This window comes from Neopsephotus bourkii, unplaced genomic scaffold, assembly GCF_033783945.1.
Source record: "Neopsephotus bourkii isolate Nb327-2 ecotype Australia unplaced genomic scaffold, CSIRO-AGI_Nbou_v1 NB_1388, whole genome shotgun sequence".
NCBI lineage: Eukaryota > Metazoa > Chordata > Aves > Psittaciformes > Psittacidae > Neopsephotus > Neopsephotus bourkii.
Genome location: NW_026901866.1, coordinates 2,452,629 through 2,474,473, shown reverse-complemented (window position 1 = coordinate 2,474,473; position 21,845 = coordinate 2,452,629). Strand labels below are relative to the sequence as shown.

Genomic DNA, 21,845 nt, shown 5'->3' with positions numbered 1-21,845 from the left:
GTATCAAAAAAAAACCCACCTTGTTCTCAGTTGTAAAAATAAATATTCCCTATATATATATATATATATACACATCCCAGCTATTTTTTTCTGATCCTGCTTCCTTATTTCTTCCTCAAAAGTTACCTATTCCAATTGTATCTCTCACTGCTTACTCAACTGACTGCTTTCTCCTTTCATGACAACACAGCTTCTGCTTCACCACTGCCCCAAGAAGGTCATGCAAATTGTAATTCTCTTTTTTTTTTTTTTTAAATGAAGAGACAAAAAGGGTGCAATCAGAAATGATTAGAACCCTAGTTCAAATTCCCTCCACATATCATGAGACAAAGAAAGACCAAATTAGGTTTAGTGTATGATGAGCAAAAGCACACCCCTTCAGCTGCTGCTCTTTTTCACAGGCATTCATGCATACTAATATCATAAAAAACAAAATGCTAGAGTTGAAGAAAAGTTCACAGTATCCATCTTTTGTTTAAAAGATTTACTTTTGTAAGCACAAATAACATGGCAGTCTTAAATTTATATTCTACTCCTATACTGTAAGGTGCCCAACATACCGAAACATGAACCAATCTGTCATATTAAAGCAGGACAACTTTCTACAGGTTTTTAGACATGTCAATCAATTTAGATCAAAAGATGCTAGAAAACCATTCCAGCTCACTGCTTTCAACCAGAAGGATTTTCCAACCTTTGAACACACAACCTCACAAATACTAAAAATCTTAGTTTTCAGCTGAAGTACAGTACCTCTTTCCAGTGTGCAATGTCTCTGCACCTGCTGCTTTATTGCTAAATCTAACCCAACAAGCCTTATTCATCATGGAGACTTCATAACAGTTAAGCAAAAAAAACATGGCTCCACTTTTCTGAATCTTGACCAATAGGTAAAAGGAGACCACTTAGAATCACTGAGCTATGCAGGTCAAGCTGCCTGCATAGCCATTGTTCAATAACCATCCTGCTTTCTTAGTAGTTCCGACAGAGAATATTATTGATGGATGAAAAATTATCACTCAAATGTCTTCATGTGGCCTGAAAATGCCAGGTCTGTAATAACAGACTTTGATTTTGGGGAGGAAGGACTAGCTTTTAATACTTATATATATAAGTATGGATTTCTATTGATACATCCTAACTATATTTATCAATTTAAAAACCTCTTTATAGATATTGTGGAAATTATCATTGTAAAAATATGTAAAACCATCATATTTTCATGTTTGTTTAAAATGCAAAAAGTTCTGCCAAAGCTTAGTAAAAAACTCTGCAAGGTACAGAAATCCTTCAGGGAAAATACAACCAATTTCCAAATAATCCAGACACTATAATCTACTCTTTCAGATGATCCATACCTTCATTCAAATCTGAAAAGTAAAACCTAGGGGAAACTCATGCAGATAAATATAAAACTCATCATTTTTATAGTTTCTTTAATTTTTCATTCTTTCAGCAATTTTTCCAAGTTGAAATGGAGATTTTTATTTTTCAAGAAAAGGGCTCAGCAAGACCATTGTGACACTTGAAAAATTGTAACATACTCAGTGTTAAAAGTAATGGAAGCAACTAACTTTTCTTTCCTACCAGTAGCAAGCAAATGCTTGCTAGTAAGAAAGGAAAATCCATATGTAATTTTCAAATCTTTGAGACAATGAAAAGTCATGATGCTACATAACTTTATGAAAACATTTAAATGCATTACTTGAACTTCAAAGACCTTTTTAAATACTCTAACACAACTACAACCAAGAGATTTTCAGATTTATGAGTCACATTTGATTCACTTGTGCCAATCTATTTTTTTTTAATGGATTGGAGAACGAATTGAGGAGCTGCAGGAACTTCTCACAAAATATAGCAATGTACACATTTCTAAGCCTTACGCTTTTTTACATACTATTAATTTACATGTTTGAAGATTTTTCTCCTCTCTGGATAAAGTGATTACATGCAGATCACTCTTTCATTCCCCTAGAAACAGTGTGATTAATTTTTAAAGCACCATTTTGTCATTAGTTATGGATTTGACAGAAGCAAAGACAGCTGAGGCACATTAACGTAGTTTCAGAAAGCAGTGGGTGGAAGACAAACAGAGCCTGAAATTCTGGGACATAAATGAGTCTGCACAGAAGGAAAGAGAAATGTTAACAAATACAGGTAAAATGGAAGAGAGAGATATTTGACTTTTTTCTCTGGCACAGAGAACAAATACCCACAAATAACCCCTTCCAAACCATGTTCCTGTTTCTACAGCTGCTAGCAGAAATTAAGTCTTTTGAGCAATACTGGCTTACTCACCTGGCTGTACTACAAACTGGCACACATTTGAAAGCATAGAGCAAACACATTCATAGAGCAATACATTCCATGGAGGAAAAAATGTGCCGAACTTTTTCTTTTTTGAACAAAAATTCAACCAAGAAATACAAAATCCTTTTTCTCTCCTGAAGATTTACTTCCATAAATGTATTAAAGACTTTTTGTTTCATTCTAAATGTTAGATATAAGGAAGAAGTTCTTTACTGTGGTGGTGGTGAGGCACTGGAGCAGGTTGCCCAAAGATGTTATAAATACTCCATCCCTGGCAGTGTCCAAGGCCAGGTTGGACAGAGTCTTGGGTAACATGGTTTCATGTGAGGTGTTCCTGCCCATGGCAGAGGGGTTGGAACTAGATGATCTTAAGGTCCTTTCTAACCCTAGCTATTCTGTGATTCTTGTATTCAACAAACATTATTATTATTAGTTGATCATTACCTAAAAATATGGACAATGGTTGTCAATATGCTGTTCACTTTTAGTAACACAGCTGGTCAGGGAAGTCTCCGGCAACTGTTTATCCTTCTCCATACAGTTGCTGCCCAGAGCCTTCCTGGACTAAATACACCAGACCTCATGTCCACTTGGAAGCCCAGGACCTTGCTAGAACTTGAACACCACTCAAGAATCCTTGACATCACACATAACCCAAATAATCAAAACTTAGTGAACATCAGACTAGAGATACCAAATACACGAGCAGGGGGCAGAAGGAAAAAAAAATAATATATAAATTCCTTACCTTATTTCACAGAGCAGTTGAGGTTGGAAAGGACCCCCAGAGGTCATCTAGTCCAATCCCTCTGCTCAAGCAGGGCCAACTGAAGTCAGTTGCCCAGGAACATGACCAGTTAGCTTTTGAGTATCTCCAAGCATGGAGGCTCCACAAAATCAGCAGGCAACCTGTAACAATTCTCAGTCACATCTGCAGTACAAAAAGTGCTTCATGATGTTCAGACATAATTTCCTGGGTTTCAGTCTATGCCCATTGACTCTAGACTTGGCATTGGGCATCACTGAAAAGAACCTGGCTCTGCCTTCTTTATCCTCCCCCCTTCAGATACCTGTGCACATTGAGATGCTCTCTGAGCCTTCTCTTCTGCAGGATGAACAGCCCCAGCTCTCTCAGCCTTATCTCAAAGGAGAGATGGCTCTCTCATTAGATTAAAACTGTGTTCTATTTGTGGTGTAAAGAAACGTGTAAAACTGAAATGTACTTCCTTACTTTAAATTCTACTTTTACAAACATCCACAAGCAACAACAATAAAAAAACCCACCACAAAGACAGAAATATTGCATGCTTATTTTTCTTTATCAATGAAAGGAGTTTTTAATTATTTCTTTGACCATAAAAATTAATTTTGCTGGATCTTATATAGCATTATAGATGTTACAGTGAAAATACAGCAATAGGAGCTTTGTTTTCCATGCTCTCCAAGTGAAACATCCCAAACTCATTGTACCACTAGTATCAGCCACATTTTCATTCATCTGCATTAGTCTATGTAGCAGATCTCATGCTCCATACATACTGCTGGGCACGTGTACTCCAAGGTGCGCAAGGGACTTCTTCGAATACAGCCTACATTTCCAGGTCCATAAGAACACAGGCAATAGCACCCACCTGTATCTGAAGCTGGAAGTGAATCCCAGTCTAGCATAGAAGAAACCTATTTTAATGCAGCTTTTACAATGCACAAATAACATCAGCAGTAAGTTACTTTCAAAACATTCCAAATTGTTTCCCAGATGAATTTTAACTGTACCCTGGCCCTTGTTCTCTTTCTAACAACTTTTTAGCCAGTCTGCATAAAGCAGTCTTATGCAGTTAAAATAGGAGAATAGTGGTAAGTCATTACCAATTCCTTTTAGCAATCATGTACTGATATAATGTATTTGCTCATCTTATGTACGTTTTTTTACCTCAATTCAAGATGTTTTAGAGAGTACTGTCATTAGTAAGCTCAACAGGTTTTTTTGTACAGTATCCATAGTAGACCAAATGTATAATGCGATTAACAAATACTTGTACAGACTTGTCCCCATATATAAACAACACTGCACAAAATAAAAACCTATCGGTTTACTACACAAAGTGTAAAGACATACTGTGAAGTGAGCTGTAATCCAATCTAACAACGTCTTTCTGGAGCAGATGAGGTTGTACATATACATGTAGGAAGAAAGCTTCTAAAGATTGTCAGGTTTTTTCATTTTCTGAAAACTCTTGTTTAGATGCCTGTCTCTCCTTTATATACCTTCATTTAAATCTGCCACTATGAATCTCAAAAATGATACTTTGTAGCAGAGTTTTAAGGGGGTCCCTTCTTTGAAGCAAAAAAAAAAAAAAAAAGCAACAAAAACCAAACAACAAAAAAGCCAACAAACAACAAAACAAAAACCAACACCAAATTGTGTTCTACAACTGCATATTGGAACAACACAAAAAGATGTCAACACAACAATCTATCATGATAAGAGGCAAGAAAAGTGATCTTGCTCACATAAGAACAATGCTAGTTAGGATCTACTACTTAATCCTAGTTAGCCCAGATCCTGAGATGCTAGAAGAGACAGTGTGATGAAAGACATTTAGAATAAATAATGAGCTTTCCTAAATTAGTTGATTCTATCAATATTCAAGAATTTGTATATAACTAGGGAATCTATGAACAGCTCCTGTAATTCCGTCTGCTGAGGCAAATTAAAGGCAAAAGAGAATCTAAGAATTCATAATGATTTACATCCAATTAACTTGCCAATAATAAAACTTGACTTCCAATGCAGTTGTCTTTACAACTGTTTGTAAATTCAGATGGAAAATTTTCTATGCCACTGAAGTCACCATCTCCCTTATGAATTATCTGCAACCTAACAAAAGCCCAAGCCCTGAGGCAGCCTACCTTCAGTCAGGTTACTTGGCTCCTTGTTCTACCCAGATGCTCGTCTCCTTGAAAAAACATAATTTCTCTATGATATATCTAGTCTTCCAACAAACATAAGAGAACCCAGTCAATAGCAGGAAAAAAAGGAAGGGGGGCAGAGATGACAGAACAACCAACATATAAATTCTTAGATTCAGAAAACCAAGATCTAGTTTCTTTCAATAGTGTCCACTCCATCCACCCGTCATTTGTTACCATTCCCTTGCTGACCTTTCAAGAGCAGCTGTGCAGTGAGCTGGATCAGATAACTGATAGGGGGAAAGTTAAATACATGCTTAAGTTCTACTACATAATGCTCAATTCAGAAGAAAAACTAAGTTTTCTGAAACCCAAACATTTACATACTTGCAATTATTTTAATGTGTATCATATGAAATAATGAGAAACTGAATTGTTTGAGTCAGATGAAAACGCTGTCCAAATTAAATATCTCTGTATATAGTTAAACAGAAACTTTGACTGAATGAACTTGAAAAGCCCTTGCTGTTGAACTCTCGAATACCATGAAAAATTGTATGCAGTAGAGAAGACTAGAGCACCTCAGGAAATTGTGTTATTTTTACAAATAACACAAGAACATAATTTCTTTTTAACTTTTTTCCTTCTTATCTATCATTATAGGAAACCCAAGCATGAAGATACAAGTAACTTAACAACTTTATTTCTAGCTTTTCCCTGAAAGTTTAAAAGATAATTAAAAACAAACAAAAAAAAACAAACACCACCCCCTCCCCCCCTCAAAAAAAACAAACAAAAAAAAACCAACAAAACAACCAAAACACCATAAATTATTCTAAAAAAATACATAAATCCATAAAATACTATGGGAAAACGGTATTTTACTTCCAAAGGAAAAAAAAAAAGCATAATAAACACATGGGAAACTACAACTATTTGCAATTTAATGGAAATTCAATATAAAATAGATAACACAGATTTCAGTACGAATCTGCAAGCTGTGTTCCCCAATATTGCCACCTAGGAAATTGCAAAGGAGTAGTAAACTTCAAATATTTTATTGCACAAAAATACAGACTGCTAAGCAGTAAATGTAAATCTTAGTAACAGGAAAAGGTTTGGGTTTGTTTTTCTTTTTACAATTTTTATCCCTTGTAGCTGCAGAATCAGACAGGTTGGAAGAGACCTTGTGAGATTTATCTAGTTTAAGCTGCTGTTTAAAGCAGGGTCAACACTGAATTCAAATTAATTAGAGAGCTCCAAGTTAGAAAACTAAAGGTGTATGGGTCTAAAAAGCTCAGTCAACCACATCAACAGTTTACAGCAGCATCTTTCTGATGACTGTGACAACTGTACGCATATGGTAACAACTGGCTATTAAATATAATTTTCCAGTGAGGTGTTAACTGCTAACATACTTCCTTGGTAATGTGATAGCATCACAGATCATCATTTCTACTCTTACTGCTGCTTGCTTATGGAAGACATAGCAAACTCCTTGTTTCATGAACAAAGCATTTGGGATACAAAGTCTTCAATAAAATATTCCCTATCATATGCTTCAAAACAGAATGTTTCACTGAAGATCAAAAAGGAAGGAGGTCACCTATCCTTATGCTGACGTTTCTGTATTTTTCACTACAAAAACTTCGGTGACATTTTGCTCTGATAATTTGAAAGCTCCCTCTCATTCCAGAAAACTATAGAAATTCCCAGGGTATCAACAGCTAAAGACAACAACAACAAAACAAACAAACAAACAAACCAATCCAACAAACAAAATCCACCTATTTTTCTACATAAAAAATAAAATTTGACCTGTTGAAATGTTTAAAAAAAAGAAGTTCTGTGAAAGCACTTTGATTTTTCCTGCAAACTGACATTTTTATGCTGAGAAACATCTGAAATGCAGATTTTTATATCCATATTCAGAGACAACCACAAGCAAATAAAAAGTTTCAAAAGCATTCAGTAACAGTCATTTCAAAGGCTCTATACGTAAAATAATTAATAATACAAGAGATGATTCCTCTTTTCTTGAAAGGAGTAGGATATACTTTGCTGACATTCGCTTTCCATTGTCATTTTAATTACATTTTTCTGTCTTACAAAATAAGTGCATTCAGAAGTATTCCATACTGTATCTCTGGAAGAAACTATAATAAATACAGACCCAACTGTAGAACTGCCTTATAAAATACGAGTATTTGACCCAAGAATTAATTCACAGAATTCTAACAAGATTTTTATCATCATAAAGATACATAGCAGCATATTTTATAAACCATACAAACCTCTTATATCATTTCAAACCAATCCTCAATATACACTGTACTTAATACTACTATAATTCATTACAATCCTTTAACTGTTATTTGCAACTAGCATGCATCTGTATACTAATAATCATTATATCCTAACATTGTAGAAACATTCTGAGGATATATTACAAGAGTATTTGTCAGTATTTCTAGTTGTATACACACCTTTGCATTGTAATTTTCAAGGTTCATAAAAAAAAACACTATTCTACATTTGAATTCTTACATATTTTACACAGAATAAACAATTCTGTTAAGATTTGTCAAAATCCTACTTTTTTCAGGTGTAAGTCCTTCCCAGCATCAATATGCCATTCAGAAATGGAAACTAATATGTTAGGGAAGTGTCGTGCCTTATACCCAGCCAAACAGCTTGTGCACTCAGTCCCAGTGAGTGGTGGTGGGCTGCTGTGCTTGGAGCTGGAGTAGCTGTACTGACTGTTGCTTTGCCCTCAGATCCAGCGACATTTTTTTCCTTTTAAAGGTGCTGGAAAGCATTGAACATGGCCCTGAAAGCATAGGCCAAGCCCTAGCACGTTGCCATGATTTGCCCATCTCTGGTATGGCCAGAATGACCACACACCTCATTTAAGTGTTTTACTAATTCTTCTGGATTTTGCAGTTGTTTGGTGGTGAAATTCCAAAATACTGGAGGGGCCCACTGACCTAGATACTTACCCATACTGTCCCACACACCCTGCCACTCGTGACTGTCCAGCCTCAGAGAAAATCTCTTGGTCCTCCTACATCATCATTTAACCCCAGACAAGACCCAAACCTGACTCTGCTTAACTTTTTAAAACAAATGAAATAGTCGTGGGCAAAATACACTCTTTATGCGTGCCAACATGGTGAGCCCCATCACAATCAGCAAACAAGTCTCGACAGCATTAAAAGGCCATTCAAAAACTTCAAAATTCTCAAATGATGCTGTAAATGCTTGGGGGGGGGGGGTACTGGGTAAAAGAATGTCTCCTTCTCCTTCACAGTTTGACTACCCGAGAAGGAGAAAAAAGATGTGTAATTGCTAAGCACTTTTATTATATACGTCCCAAAGTATAAAGGTGGTGACCACACTGGGAACATAAGCCAGATCAGTTTCATGGTCAATGATTCTATTGTATTACAAGTCATTACCATAAAGTACAATGAGACAAAAACCTTAGCCCAAGCCCCACACTTGAAAAACACTAACACAGCAAATAACGGCTGGAAGTAAGATACGATATACTGAAGCTGTGAGATCAAGACGAACAACTCTGAGAGCCAATAAATCAGCATTGTGACGAGTGACTATTAATCCGTAATGATCTGTCGTTATCTCAACCCCTCAGGCCCCACTTTGGGCGCCAAAAAGACCTGTCGTGGTTTAAACCCAGCCAGACAACTTGTGCACTCACTCCCAGTTAGTGGTGCCGAGCTGGAAGTAGTCGAGGCCCACATCCCATCCCCTCCCACCCCGGGGGCTCCCCCCCTTCCCCGCTCCCGGAGGGATGAGGAGGAGAATCGAAAGAATGCAACTCCCATGGGTTGAGATAAGAACAGTCCAGCAAACAAAATACAACACAAATCACCACTGCTACCACCAACAACAACGATGATAAGAGATAATAACAAGGAAAAGAGTACAATACCACCCGCCGAATGAGTCCAACCCAGCAGAACCCCTGTCCTTCCGGGTAACTCCCAGTTACATCCTGGGCATGACATGCTGTGGTATGGAATACCTCTTTGGTCAGTTTGGGTCAGGTGTCCTGTCTCTGCTTCCTCCCAGCTTCCCCTCCTCCCTGGCAGAGCATGAGGCTCACCAAGTCCTTGGTCAAACCAAAACATCAGTGTTATCAGCTCTGTTCCCAGCCCGAAAGTCAAAACACAGCACTGCACCAGCTACCAAGAAAGAGAAAAAATGACTGCTACTGATGAACCCAGGACAGGAAAGAAGTGACTTGTTCAGTGGTATCCATGGCCTGCAGGATTCAGAGAACTAATAAAATAACATTTCCCAGATTCCCTATTGTCTGTATCCCTTAATACCAAAGTTTGTACAGCCAACGTAGAAATGCCTTTCAGTACACCTGAAGATGCAAATTTCAAAGTTTTCATACTGCTTATTATTCTAATAAAAAGGATTATTTCCTCAATACAAACAAAATAATGTGCATGTACAGAAAGTAAAAGTTCTCTCATAATGCTATATTCATACATATAAGCAATTCTTCATACATCTAGAGAAAGAATAATAGTAAAGATTATTCTAATTTAATGTCTTTTCAAATTGTTGCAGAGCTACTTGATCATCTAATTCAGGAGGATTAAAATACTTTGAATAGTTATTAATCTTTACAAATATATTTGTAATTATCATGAGGTTCACTCTCAAGATTTTTTGGTAAACTCTTGTCCTTTTATCTGTACACATATAAGCATGATATCAACATGGCAAGCATCATTCAACATTCTTTTTTGATTGAAACATGTTGTGAAAAGAAGGGGAAAATGATCAAGCCACACTAGTGAACAATTTTTATACACTCCTACTCAAGAGATGGAAACTAAGCTCTGACTTGCCCTTTGTGAAGCTTCTCTCTTGTTATACAATGACTTTTGTTTTCAGAACCTCCCTTTTGTCCTGCTAAAAGGGGGAGGGAGGAGAAATGGTGACATCAGAAATTGATTTAACAGGAACAAAAAATGCTTCCTAAATTAAAGGTAAGCAGTGCAACTTCACTCACCATCAATAGATAACAATATTTTAGAGAGATTCATTAAGGGTTTTTCTTCCTTCAGATCTTTTCCTGAGGTATCTCCAAATACATTCTAGCAAGTGTTTACATATTGATTATCATTTACCTCTCAAATAAGGAAGCAGACATTTCCTGACCTTTTAAAATGACCATACAAAGTTTTGGGGTTTCAGGCCATCTTTGAACAAACAGGTCTGATTTTCAGTAGCATTAAAAGTTTGGAAATACTTGTTTCACACTTCAGTCTTCAAAAGGGATTTCATCCTTATTCTCTTAACTATGCTATACTCCAAAACCTAAAACTTGCCAAGCGTTTGCTACTTTTGTAACAACATAAAGCATTTACTTCTGGGTAAACAAAGGTATTTAACAGTATTATGTGGCTGCAGTATGAAACAGTATATAGAACGTTACCAAAATGTTGTTAACGTTCTTAAATTTAAATTTAAACAAACATTGCACATACACTTATGCAAATGCACACCACATTAAGATATACAGAAAAAAATCAGCAGCCAAATTTCAGCTCAGATAATACCCTTAGTTTACTCAACAGCTATCAATCCAGAATACTAAGTTCAGATGCCTATATCACATAGTGAGACCATTTGATAAAAGCGACTTAAGAAGCACAGGCAAAATGAGCAAAGGTGGAGGAAGAAGAGAAGCAAGACTTAATACAACACCAACTTTAGCTTTGGTGTCACCTTGGCCTTTCCTCTAAGCACTAACAGCAATGTGGGGTCTAAATGATCCACATTTTTTTCCTGCTGAATGTCTTCAACAAGCACATGTCCTCACCGAGAAGACAGTTAAGTCAAATATCCTCATCAGGTCGCTTCTCTAGTCTTCCTTCCTTGAAAAATTACATTGCTTCACTTAAAGCAACTTTCACAGCAGACAGGTGTGTGACTTCATTTTACCATTACTTCCTTTCAACTTTGCACTGACCCTTCACCATTACACAAGGATAATTCATCAGGCCCCTCCCCTACATAACACTATTTTTATTTCTAATCCATAAGATTTGAAGCCTTTAGTTCATACTGAAAGTGGCAGTGGGTTTTGCTAACCACAGGTTTCCATGAAGAACTTCTGTGTTTCTGCCCACAACCTAACATGGATTTCTTATAGAGTTTTCTTCAAAGATACTGCTCATAAACTACTGGGTTTAAGGCTGAGTTACAATTCCATGTAGTTTATGATGTGGTCCAAACCTCCTTGGTTCTGTGCCAAAATAAATTAGATGGAAGAATGAAAGAGGAGGTTTACAGTGGACAATCATCTAACCTAGACTAAGAATTTAAAGTAAGACACTGGCATGTTTGTAGGTTTGAAAAATGTGTCAGTGTCTGGGTCAAGGTCACATGTCATGAAAACAAAAGCGCATGATCATAAGCAGATCAAAGATCTATTAGAGATACATTTCTAGATGTAGAGTATTTGTTTTCCAAATTGTTTCATTTTACTGTATTTTCTGCCTAACAATCTGTTAGATAGTTACCTGAAGCCTTTTTGCTATGGTGACTTGAGCTTCTAGTGACAAATAGGCCAGCATAGACAGTTACATATGAGAGGGGTAACATATAACAGCAAAGCTTAGTTTTCCTTGGGAAATGAAGATGAAAACACTAATTTAATACCCCCACTCCTTATAAGCACACAGACAGAGACTCCTGTGTCAATTTCCACTGCCATTTTTTTTTTTGTGTAGAACAGCCAAGACTTTGGGAAAAAAATGCAGTGAAAACTATTTGGGTTTGGAACTAGACAGACACCTACTTGTATTCTACATATTTTGCTGCATTCCCTCTTTTTAGAAGCAGGTATATAAATGTATCAGAACAAACACATAAGTTCACGTATATGTCAACTATCTGAAAGTATAATTTTCGTATTTTCCCAGATGTAGTTGATTTAGGGCAGCAATATAAAATCCTCAGACAGGCAAGATCAGCACTTACAACATTAGACAGCATAGTCAGCACATCTACAGTCGCATCATGTAAACAGACAGCAAACCTGTAATCCAACCCTTTAAAGCTGATGCAGAAGGGGACTGAACTCCATAACAAAATGGGAAAACTATTACAGCTAGACTGGAAAAAGTGTCAATAACTCATATTGTCCTCCTTATCCGTGAGGTTTCTTTCACCCCACAGGCACTCATACCATGGATCAAACCCACAATTTAAAACAGTTTAAATCATATAACTGTGGCCCAAGGACCTCTGGGGCTTTCAGGACTGTTTCAGTCCCAGTACAGACCCTTTCCTAGCATCTATACATTATGTAAGAACATATGGTGCTGCAAAGAGGAAGACCATGTTACACTTTACCATTATGGTCCATATACATTACTGATTTCTATTTTTATGTAAAAGAATTTCTCAGATGGTAGGAAAAAAAAAGATAAGGCAAGATGAAAGTTGATGGTTTTAAGGATAAGCATCTTTCAGGCAAGTTATAGCCAGAATGTTGCTCCCAGTCCCAGCTGTGTCTTGTCTGTGCTTTTGCAACTGACAAGACACTAACAAAAACTATTTCTAACTCTTGGGGGGGAGGCAGAATATTTCTCAAGGTTGACTCTTTTTTTTTTTTTATGAGAGAAGAAATAGAACATGCTTTCAGACTGTACACAACATGTTCAGATATGGTTCTTTTAAGGTGTACAAGACAGAAGTTTAGAGCTGGCAACTCTGGTCATGGTTTGCAGATTCTCTTTGTATACCTTGTGCTTAAAATTACACTGGAAAGACCTTTTTATGCTGATCACTAATAAAAGCCTCTAAATGCCTCTCTTCTTCTTTTAGGAAACAACCAAGATTCAGATTAGATGAAGCACATTCGTATGTCTTATTTTTTCTTTAAAAGAATAAGGTTTGATACCTGATATATTTGGATCAGAATAACCTGCTATGTTCTAGCTATAATGATGTAACAGTGTTTCTGAGAGAGTTCTGACTGCAGAAGAGGCACACACAGCAGGCTATAGCTACCTAAGAAAGAGAATCACAGTAACAGACATGTTGCATGGTGGGAGAAGTGAAAGCTTACCTCTTGACCAAGTTTTCTTCACCTGAAGAAGAAAACAAAATTGCAAGGAACAAGCAAAAGTAACCCACAAATCCATGGAGGAAGAAGAAGTAAACAGTACACCAAAATTTCCATGTAACTTTTTATCTTTATGCACGTGCGACTGTAATATGTCTACACTAATACCTCTATGCTATAGAGCGATACATTACACCACCTTTCTAGCCTTCACATGTTTTTCCAGCAGATAAAACTAGAACAGGATTTTGAAAGCAAAAAATCGCTTCATGAAGTAGCCGACTTGAAGCGCATACCTCAAAGCTGTATACTTCAAAATTTCAAAGACAGATATGTGCAAGTTATTTTAATCTTACACACAGTTTTTGAGTGACATCAAGCCTGGCATCATGTTAGATTGTTACATGGATAGAAATATTTGAAAGGAAAGAAAGTCCCCCAAAGCAAAAAATTATCCAGCAGTACCAGAAATCTTGTATGAGAAAGAAGACATTTTTTTTTTAATTTAAATTTTTAACTTGTGAAAGGAATTTGATTTGGTCTGAAAAACCCTGGACATTCACAGGGATGCCAAAAGCCAGGAGAATGTAAACAAAGGTGATGCCCAGAGCATAGAGAAATCCAAGTTGGACACCCACGCTTACCCAAGTGAGTGCCCTACCAGCCAGGCATAGAAAGGCATTGCATCAAAAGTCCCCTCTCACAAAGCAGTAAAGCACAATGAATGTAACATGTATGAAAAGAAAATCACTGTCAAAGATGAGGTAAAATATATCTCAACAAAATGGGGACTTTGTTTTCTTTTAATTCTTACATAATCCACATTCTTTCAGGTTAACAAGAAAATGCAACAAAATTCAGGTAGCCTTTCTAGCAGAATCTCTGTGATCCACCCTGTAAAAGAAACACTGCTACCTGACATTGAAAAACAAAACAAGTATTTCACTGGAGCACATCCTAAAGCAGATTCCAAATCTATCCTGAAACTGACAATTTGACTACTATATGCAAGAAGCATATAGCAGCTCCAGAAGACAAGCTGAACAAGAACTCCTCCTCCTAGCAGCAAGAGCCAAATAGTAAACTGTTAGCATTGACTAAAGGCACACATACAGCCATACTATTGTACAGACAGAATTAGTAAAATATTTCTAGCAAATACATCACCTACACTTTGGGTAAACACTTGGGAGGCAGATTTTATTTATATATTTAACTGCATCTGTGTAACTGCAGCCATATTACATAACATCAACATAAACCTGCCTGATATCAACCAGAGGGCAAAGTCAAGAAGTCAGAGATGGCCTGCAGCATTTTACAGAAGTAATTAAAAAAAACCACAAACCCACACCTACAAACAATGCATGTGCTTATCACAAGTTACTTGAGACAGAATCTGTCTCAATGTCCTTAGTTTGTCTTTATTAGTTGTAGTTTTTAGTTTTGCATAGACAACTCTTTCAAATTCCACAGATGTGGAGTTGCTAACATACAAGCAGTAAGAAAAAAAGCAAACATACATTTGGCAAAGGTTTTCATTGCAACAGTTTCATACACAAAATACAGTGAAAATAAGAAACCAAAAGTACTTCAAGAAATGTGCTTGTTTCCTTGCAGGTAACCACAGTACAAACACACATGGTAACCATACAGCAAGATTTCTCCAAACAAAAAAAGGAAAAAGTCTAGGTAAGAGCAACAAATAGTTTTCTATGTTTGTGAGGATTTCCAGAAATCATGGGAAAATATTTGTGGACAAAGTCTGCACAAATCCATACAGTGATTTAACGTATGCCATGTGTTTCACACCTAATCCACAGTGCAGACCACCTGCATACAAGCAGCAAACCTGACACACCTTCAAGTCATTTGTGTGGTTTATGCACAAAGTCTTGTATCAGACAGATAGTCAGACCCCTGGTATTGCAAATTCCATGCCCACATATGCACAGTCTGGGAAATGCTGCCACTTCATCAACAAAATCCATCCTTTCTCTGGCAATAGAGCTGCATCTCAGCAGCAATGGGAGAAGCATCTCATATGCTTATTCATCTTATACCTTTTTTCATCATTAGGGAAATTACATTTTCCTGGAGGAAACACTAGTCGAACTAACACATGACTCCTTTCGTAATTCCTTTAAAAATTAAAATGTCAACTACTTTGGTTACAAGTCTGTCCTCCATCCAAAGCTCCATCTTATTTCTTATTCTATGATAACTCATTCAATAACTTTTACTCTGGCAAGGGATTTCTCAAATGCTCTACGTAAGTTTGTGACATTAGACTCATTTTCCTCATCTGGATCACTGACAGGACAGGTAACAAAGTTAGCATTTCTTAAAAAACCTTACAGTTCCTTTAAGCAAATTCATACTGACTGACTTTCATCAAAATTATGTTTTACCTAGTGTTTAGTCACACATGCTCCAAAAGTAATTTTAACTTATCTACAAACTAATGTTATATACACCGACTAACAGTCTCCAGGGTAGAGAATAATAAATGTAAAGTCAATAAAAAGATTAAACAGTAAACATCAAAACTCTCACTTGAGTTTATAAGAGTGAGATAATTATAAAAGTATTCACTTTGGAATATGATTATATGCGTAATGACAAGGCACCTCTCATTCCTCAAATGCAATTTAACAACTTGATGTTTTCACAATACAGGTAGAAGGAAGAATTCAGTGCAAGAAAAGACTTACTTCAAAGAAAAAAGTTAAAATATTTTGTTACCAGTGTACACCAGTTAAAGACTCCATGAGAATTTAACTTTTAACAGATGAACAGCACATCTGTACTAACTTTTCCAGAACATATGAAGACCGTGGATACAGCCAAAAACATAGTGAATATATGAAATCTCTAAATCTGTGTGTTTGACTGAAGGTATGCGAGTTTTGGTCAGCATGGTGAAAACCTGTCACAGTGCCTCTGTTTACCCCGAGGCTTTTTCTTTCTAGTATACTATTTACCCTGAGTCCCTACCCTACTCCAAAGGAAATGATTTCATTACTACCAGGCTCTTGTTTATTTTAGGAAAATTTGTAGTTTTGGAGCAGGGATTGAGGAGGAATACTTCATCCATGCAAACAAACCCCTTATATTTTCTGTAGCTGCCTGAAACCTTTGCAAAAAAGGTTAAGCTTATTTTTGTGCCAACCTTTAGAAAAGCTCCTTTCTTCACTCAGACAACAAGTTTAGAGATTCCAGCCTGAGAAAAAACTAAGCTTATTTTTGTTTTCCTGTTTTATTTATTTAGAAATAAATCAGACTTCCCTTACCAAGGACAGCCGGAAGCACAAGTGGATGCATACCTATTCTTGAATGTGTTTGGTTCAATTCTCAGGAATACCTTAAAAAGGCTCTGGTTTTTATTTGCGACAATTCTCCTAATTTAACACTGAATATCTTACATAAAGATGAATCTCAGCACAGTATTGCAGCTGCAGGATGTCATTTGAACCACCCTTTTATTACTTTTCTTTCTGTCCTTTCCTCTTCTTGACATGGCCTACTTTGTTTATTACATTTCTTTTCCCCTTTCCTACTGTGAAATTTCAGAACTATCCAAACCAGTGAACCATTTACAACAGTAATTTTAGAAATCAATGTGAACTATGCACATCCTGAGCAGGCCAAATTTTGCATCTTTTATTTGTGTTTCCTATTCCTCTCAACTTCCCTACTTCAAATGCTGAAGGCCCAATCAACATCTGCTCTTAACGTCTGTCCAAAGGGCTATTTTATAAACCCCACATTCTCAAGTCAAGTAACACTGCATCATATATTTACTCGAGAACTCAAAGTTTCCAAAATCTGACAATGCCACAGCAGTAGCCCAAAGCATCCTATGTTAAGTATAGCGATGAAAAATTATTTATATTTTCAGACAAACATAAAAAATAAATAATAACTACTTTCCCCTTTGAATTAAAATTGTATGAATTTGTATTAAAAAAAATGTATAAAGACTCCTTCCTTTGTCTTTTGCTAGTAAAAAGTCTTTGTTAACATAATGCCAGACAATTAAAAATATGCCATGACCCTACTTAGTGTGCTTTGCATTACACTTTTGCCCTGAAGAAGTGGTTCTACTGTGTGCAGCTAAACCAAAAAGGGCAATAATTAAAACCATTTGTCTTGAGAAAACAAAGACTGTATTTTACAATATCCTCCCACTGCTCTTGTGGGGGAGTTAGCCTAGAAGTCAAATACTGACACACATTTTGCAGTTGATCCTCATTTCTTGTCAACCACATCATTTAAATGCTAAAATTCCAATTCAGCTGCAGAAAAAACAACCCCACGTGATCAAGTCTCAAGGGTTTCATGCCACTGGTTCTGAAACAAACAAAATGTACAAACTCAAAGGAATCAAATTTTGTTATCTTCTGAACAGTTAACAGATTTAAATGTGTGTGAATTTATGTCTGAAATGGTATGTACCATTTCATCCTCAGGTTTGTTAAGAAACTTTCCATACAGCTCTCTCAGGATACAAACCATGAAAGAATGCTTTTTCAATGGAGAAAAAGACTTTGTTCATTCAGTTTTTCAGATCATATACAATACATTATTAATAGAATTATACTCTCTCCTAAATTAGAAAACCTAACTGTTGTACTTTAGATGCTGTTTAAAGTCCAGCAGAATAATAATATGCAAATGTACATTTATATCTAAATACAGATTTCTAAATTACACATAGAAATAACAGTTTCATATATGTGTGTGCATGTGTATATTATTTTTATATATAAAACCACATATATAGAAATATGGTTGGTTTATACGCATATATACACACCCCTCTACATTAACAGCCTCCTGAGGCTCCATTCTGCATACCTTGAAAGCTAAGTCCAATTTACCATAAATTTTGAGCATCACTAAATTAAGTTGTTGTATAAACCTGTGCTGAATAAAGGTCCTAAATATCTTGAATCAGATACACCCACATTATCATGGAAAAGGCTATGAACAGGTGATCTGACACTGACACTGAAGGGAATTCAGCACAACCCTAAAAATAAAGTTGCGTACAGGAGGACTGCTTAAATATTTAACAGCTCACCACAGAGAGAGTTGATATTTGCAGTCCAATATGACAGCCACAGAGAGAAACAAAATCCTATTTTCTCATCCTTATATACTGTCCAGTGACACTCTTTTAAGCAGAGACTTGGGTACAAAATTGTTACCTGGTAGGCCACTCCTTTATAGACCCAAGGAAACTTGAAAGTAGTGTGAGACTTCAATAAAATATTTTTTATAGTATAGTCTCCTGCTTGATTGCAATATGCAAATACACCTTTCTCATAAAATCAAGAGTAAGCAGTGCTTTAAAAACATTTCAGAAAAAGAGAAAATCATGTACCTGTAACACACAAGAAGTTACTGTGGAATAATTACTGAACAGTTACCTTGTAACAGTTCTAGTATCACATAATTTTTTTTTAAAGAGGGTCTCTGGCAGTCTGCTGAGTAACTTTGTGTATGCCAACTATCCCATCATGGTAAGTGAAAAGATGTGTCTTACTGAAGTCACCTACACAGACATACTTGCAGGTTTAAGCTTAAAACAGAGATTCTGAGGACTAAATAACATACAAATTTACCCGCAAAGTGGAGGAGGTAGAGCCCACCACCTGATGAGGAAGAAAAAAAAAAAAAAAAAAAACGAAATAAAAAAAAAAAAACAACAAGAAAACAAGCAAAAACCACACACACACTAGAAAAATCCCAACAAGGAAAACAAACAAACAAACAAACAACAACAACAAAAAAAAGCCCCTCTTTCTTCCAGTTTTCCCTTTCATGAGCCACTTCCTTCCCAACAGCCTTGGAAAAGCAGGCATCTGGGCTCTGAGAAACTGCAGCTAGAAGAAAGTTCCTCATTCAAGCACACTCTGTAGAGAAGTCGCTAAATGATGCTCCGTTTTATGTAGTCAGGAAAATGTAACAAATTTAAAGTGCTAAAAATTGGTATGTCAGTACTAGGTCAAATAAGTCTGACTCTTTGAGCATGAGCCAACACATTTAATTTTCTTCAGGCAATTGTTTGGCAATTGTGATTAAAATCAAGTTTATAGTAAACCTATGACATTAATAAACTACTCAAGCACAAAAACATAAACAATGCATGCAATAATCTTAACGTTTCCATTACTGCTAGCACAATTAGAAATGGCTAAACATTAAAAAGTATTTCTGACGTCTATGTGACCAAGTAACAAGTTTTGGCCTAGCTTTGAAAGCAAATATGGTAACATTAAACAGAAGAGCACGCCTTGCTTCAGAATTCAATTTAATAAAGCAGGTAACCATTTCTTAAACTAAGAAAAATACAGAATTTAGAAATTAAGATGCATATTTCATGCTTTTTTTCAAAACACTTCAATAGTTACTCTTAAAAAAAAAAATCCCCTACTTAGTGAAGTTCACATCAATGGGACTCTACAAATAGACATTAAGCCAAAGCTAACAGTTTCTTAAAAAATTAAATTCCCTACCTGAAATCATTTTACCTTGGTGAAAACAAAGGGGTAAAAGCCCAAGTTTTTCCCATTATAACCTTCCTGAATACTTTATCAGTTTGGGGGTTTGCTTTTTTATCCCTTGCAAACACTATGATACTTTAATGCGGGTGTTTCACGCAGCAAATATTAGTAAAGTAAAACTTTATTTCAGGACACCACATGATTGTTTAACACACAGAAATCGGAAAAGGATCAAGTCAGCGGAAGTCCCCCGGTAAGCCAGATGTGTTTTAGCGTATTGCGCGAATTTCACTGGAGTCCCGGTGAGCTGCGCCTAGCGATGCTACCGTTCCGTAGCAGCAGGGCGAGTGCCACCTCGGCAGGCGGGGCCACCTTTCCTCCCTGGCCTGGGCCCCCCCTTCCTCGCCCCGCCGAGCTACCCGCAGCCTCCCGCAGCGGCTGCCAACCAGAACGGACTAATCCCACTCCAGCCCTGCAGCCACCTGCCAGCTCCCGGGCCAGCACCCAGCGCCAGAGGCTCCGGCGACCCCATTCCCCTGGCTTGGCCCCGGCCCCCAGGCAGGCAGGAGAGGGACACTGCGGGGCCCTGCGGGCCGCCTGTGTGGGGGCAAGGCGTGCGGAGCGCGGCGCTGTGAATCCTGGGCTCTCGGGGCTGTTTTTCCTTGTTGCTGTTTGCCTTTTTTTTTTTTTTTTTTTTTCCAGTGGAAAGTTTCCTCTCCCAGCAGAGGCCGGGACAAGGCGCGAACTGCCCCAGGGCGCCGCGCTGCCACCACAGCTGACAGGTTCCTGCCTCCCCCCCTCCTTCCGCAGCATTAAAAAGCGGGCAGACAGATCCTGCTGGGGGTTGGTTTTAATAACAGCTATTAGCACAGTTAACTGCATCCGCTGCCAACAGAGTAAAAGTTAAGCTCGCATACGAGCATCCCGCACGGAGCGTCCTCTGCTCCCGGGGGGGACGGCAGAGGGAAAGTACGGGCGGGTGAGGGAGCGTCGCCGGCCGCAGAGAAGGGGAGGGAGGCGCAGAAAAGTTGCCATCGGTCTCGTTAGCCCCGGAGCCGAGAGGCCAAGAAAGGAAAGTTCACAGCCACCACTGGCGGGGCCCGGCGGAAAGGGGCTCGACTGGAGAGAACTGTTTCTTACCTTCTGGTCGACGATGGAGCAAGCCATTTCCCGGACATGGGCAAGGCTGAAGTCCCCTGAGGAGTCCTGCAGCAGCAGCACCGGCTCCCGGCTCAGCCCGATCTGCAGATGGAAGGCGACGCCGCCGCCAGCAGTAGCTCCCGGCGGCGGCAGCGGGCTGGGAGGCCGGATCAGCGGAGGGGCGCTCATCGAAAACTTCCCTCCGGAGCCGCCGCCGGAGCCGAGGGGCCAGGGACGGAGAAAGAGAGGCGGGCACCGCGACGGAAAGTTCGCGACCGCCCCGGAGGCGCCGGGCAAGTCCTCCCGGGAAGTTTCAGGGAAGTCCTACCGAGCTCCTCCCGGATGAAAATGGCGAGGGGGGTGGCGAAGGACCGGAGAGGATGCAGACAGGAAAAGGCGGCGAGAAAGGCGCTCAGGGCGAGGGGGAGCCCGGCCCAGCCGCGCCGAGGTGGTGCCGCCGCCGCTCCGGCTGTTGGCGCTGTGCGCGGCGCGGGGGCGGGACGGACCGCGCCCTCCGCCGGGACGGGCGCGACGCCCAGCTGGGACGGGCCGCGCCGCTCCGCCACCACACGGCGGCCGCGTCCCGACAGGCGGCAAGCGCGGAACTCAGCGCCGCGGGCCCCTGGTGGCTGGTGCCCCTGAGGCGAGGCTGCGTCTCAGCCGTCACCGGTCTGCCCGTCCGGGCCTGTCCGTGAGTTGTGGTGCTGGGGAGAGTACCCGCTCACCTCTCGTTGGGCAGTATCTCAAAGCCGCCTGCATCCCACCCCTCCCGGTCTTCTGCGCCCGCCCTCCCGGGCCGCAGGTGGACACAAAGCCCGAGGAGAGCTCTACTTGTTCGCTGGCAGGCAGCG

The 21,845-nt window shown here is 38.7% G+C and overlaps 1 protein-coding gene across 2 annotated transcripts in view; it reads right to left on the bottom strand.

Annotated features, from left to right (window-relative positions):
- The window catches only part of PRKD1 (protein kinase D1), a 133,660-nt gene extending 112,110 nt beyond the window's left edge, over positions 1-21,550 (bottom strand). Inside the window, exon 1 of one of the 2 annotated variants that reach the window (XM_061367637.1) lies at positions 20,995-21,550. In XM_061367637.1, the coding sequence (XP_061223621.1) occupies positions 20,995-21,183 (189 nt within the window). In that variant the 5' untranslated portion in view covers positions 21,184-21,550. The remainder of the gene's footprint in view (positions 1-20,994) is intronic. The other variant, XM_061367638.1, reaches the window with a different exon arrangement.
- Positions 21,551-21,845: the final 295 nt, after the last annotated feature.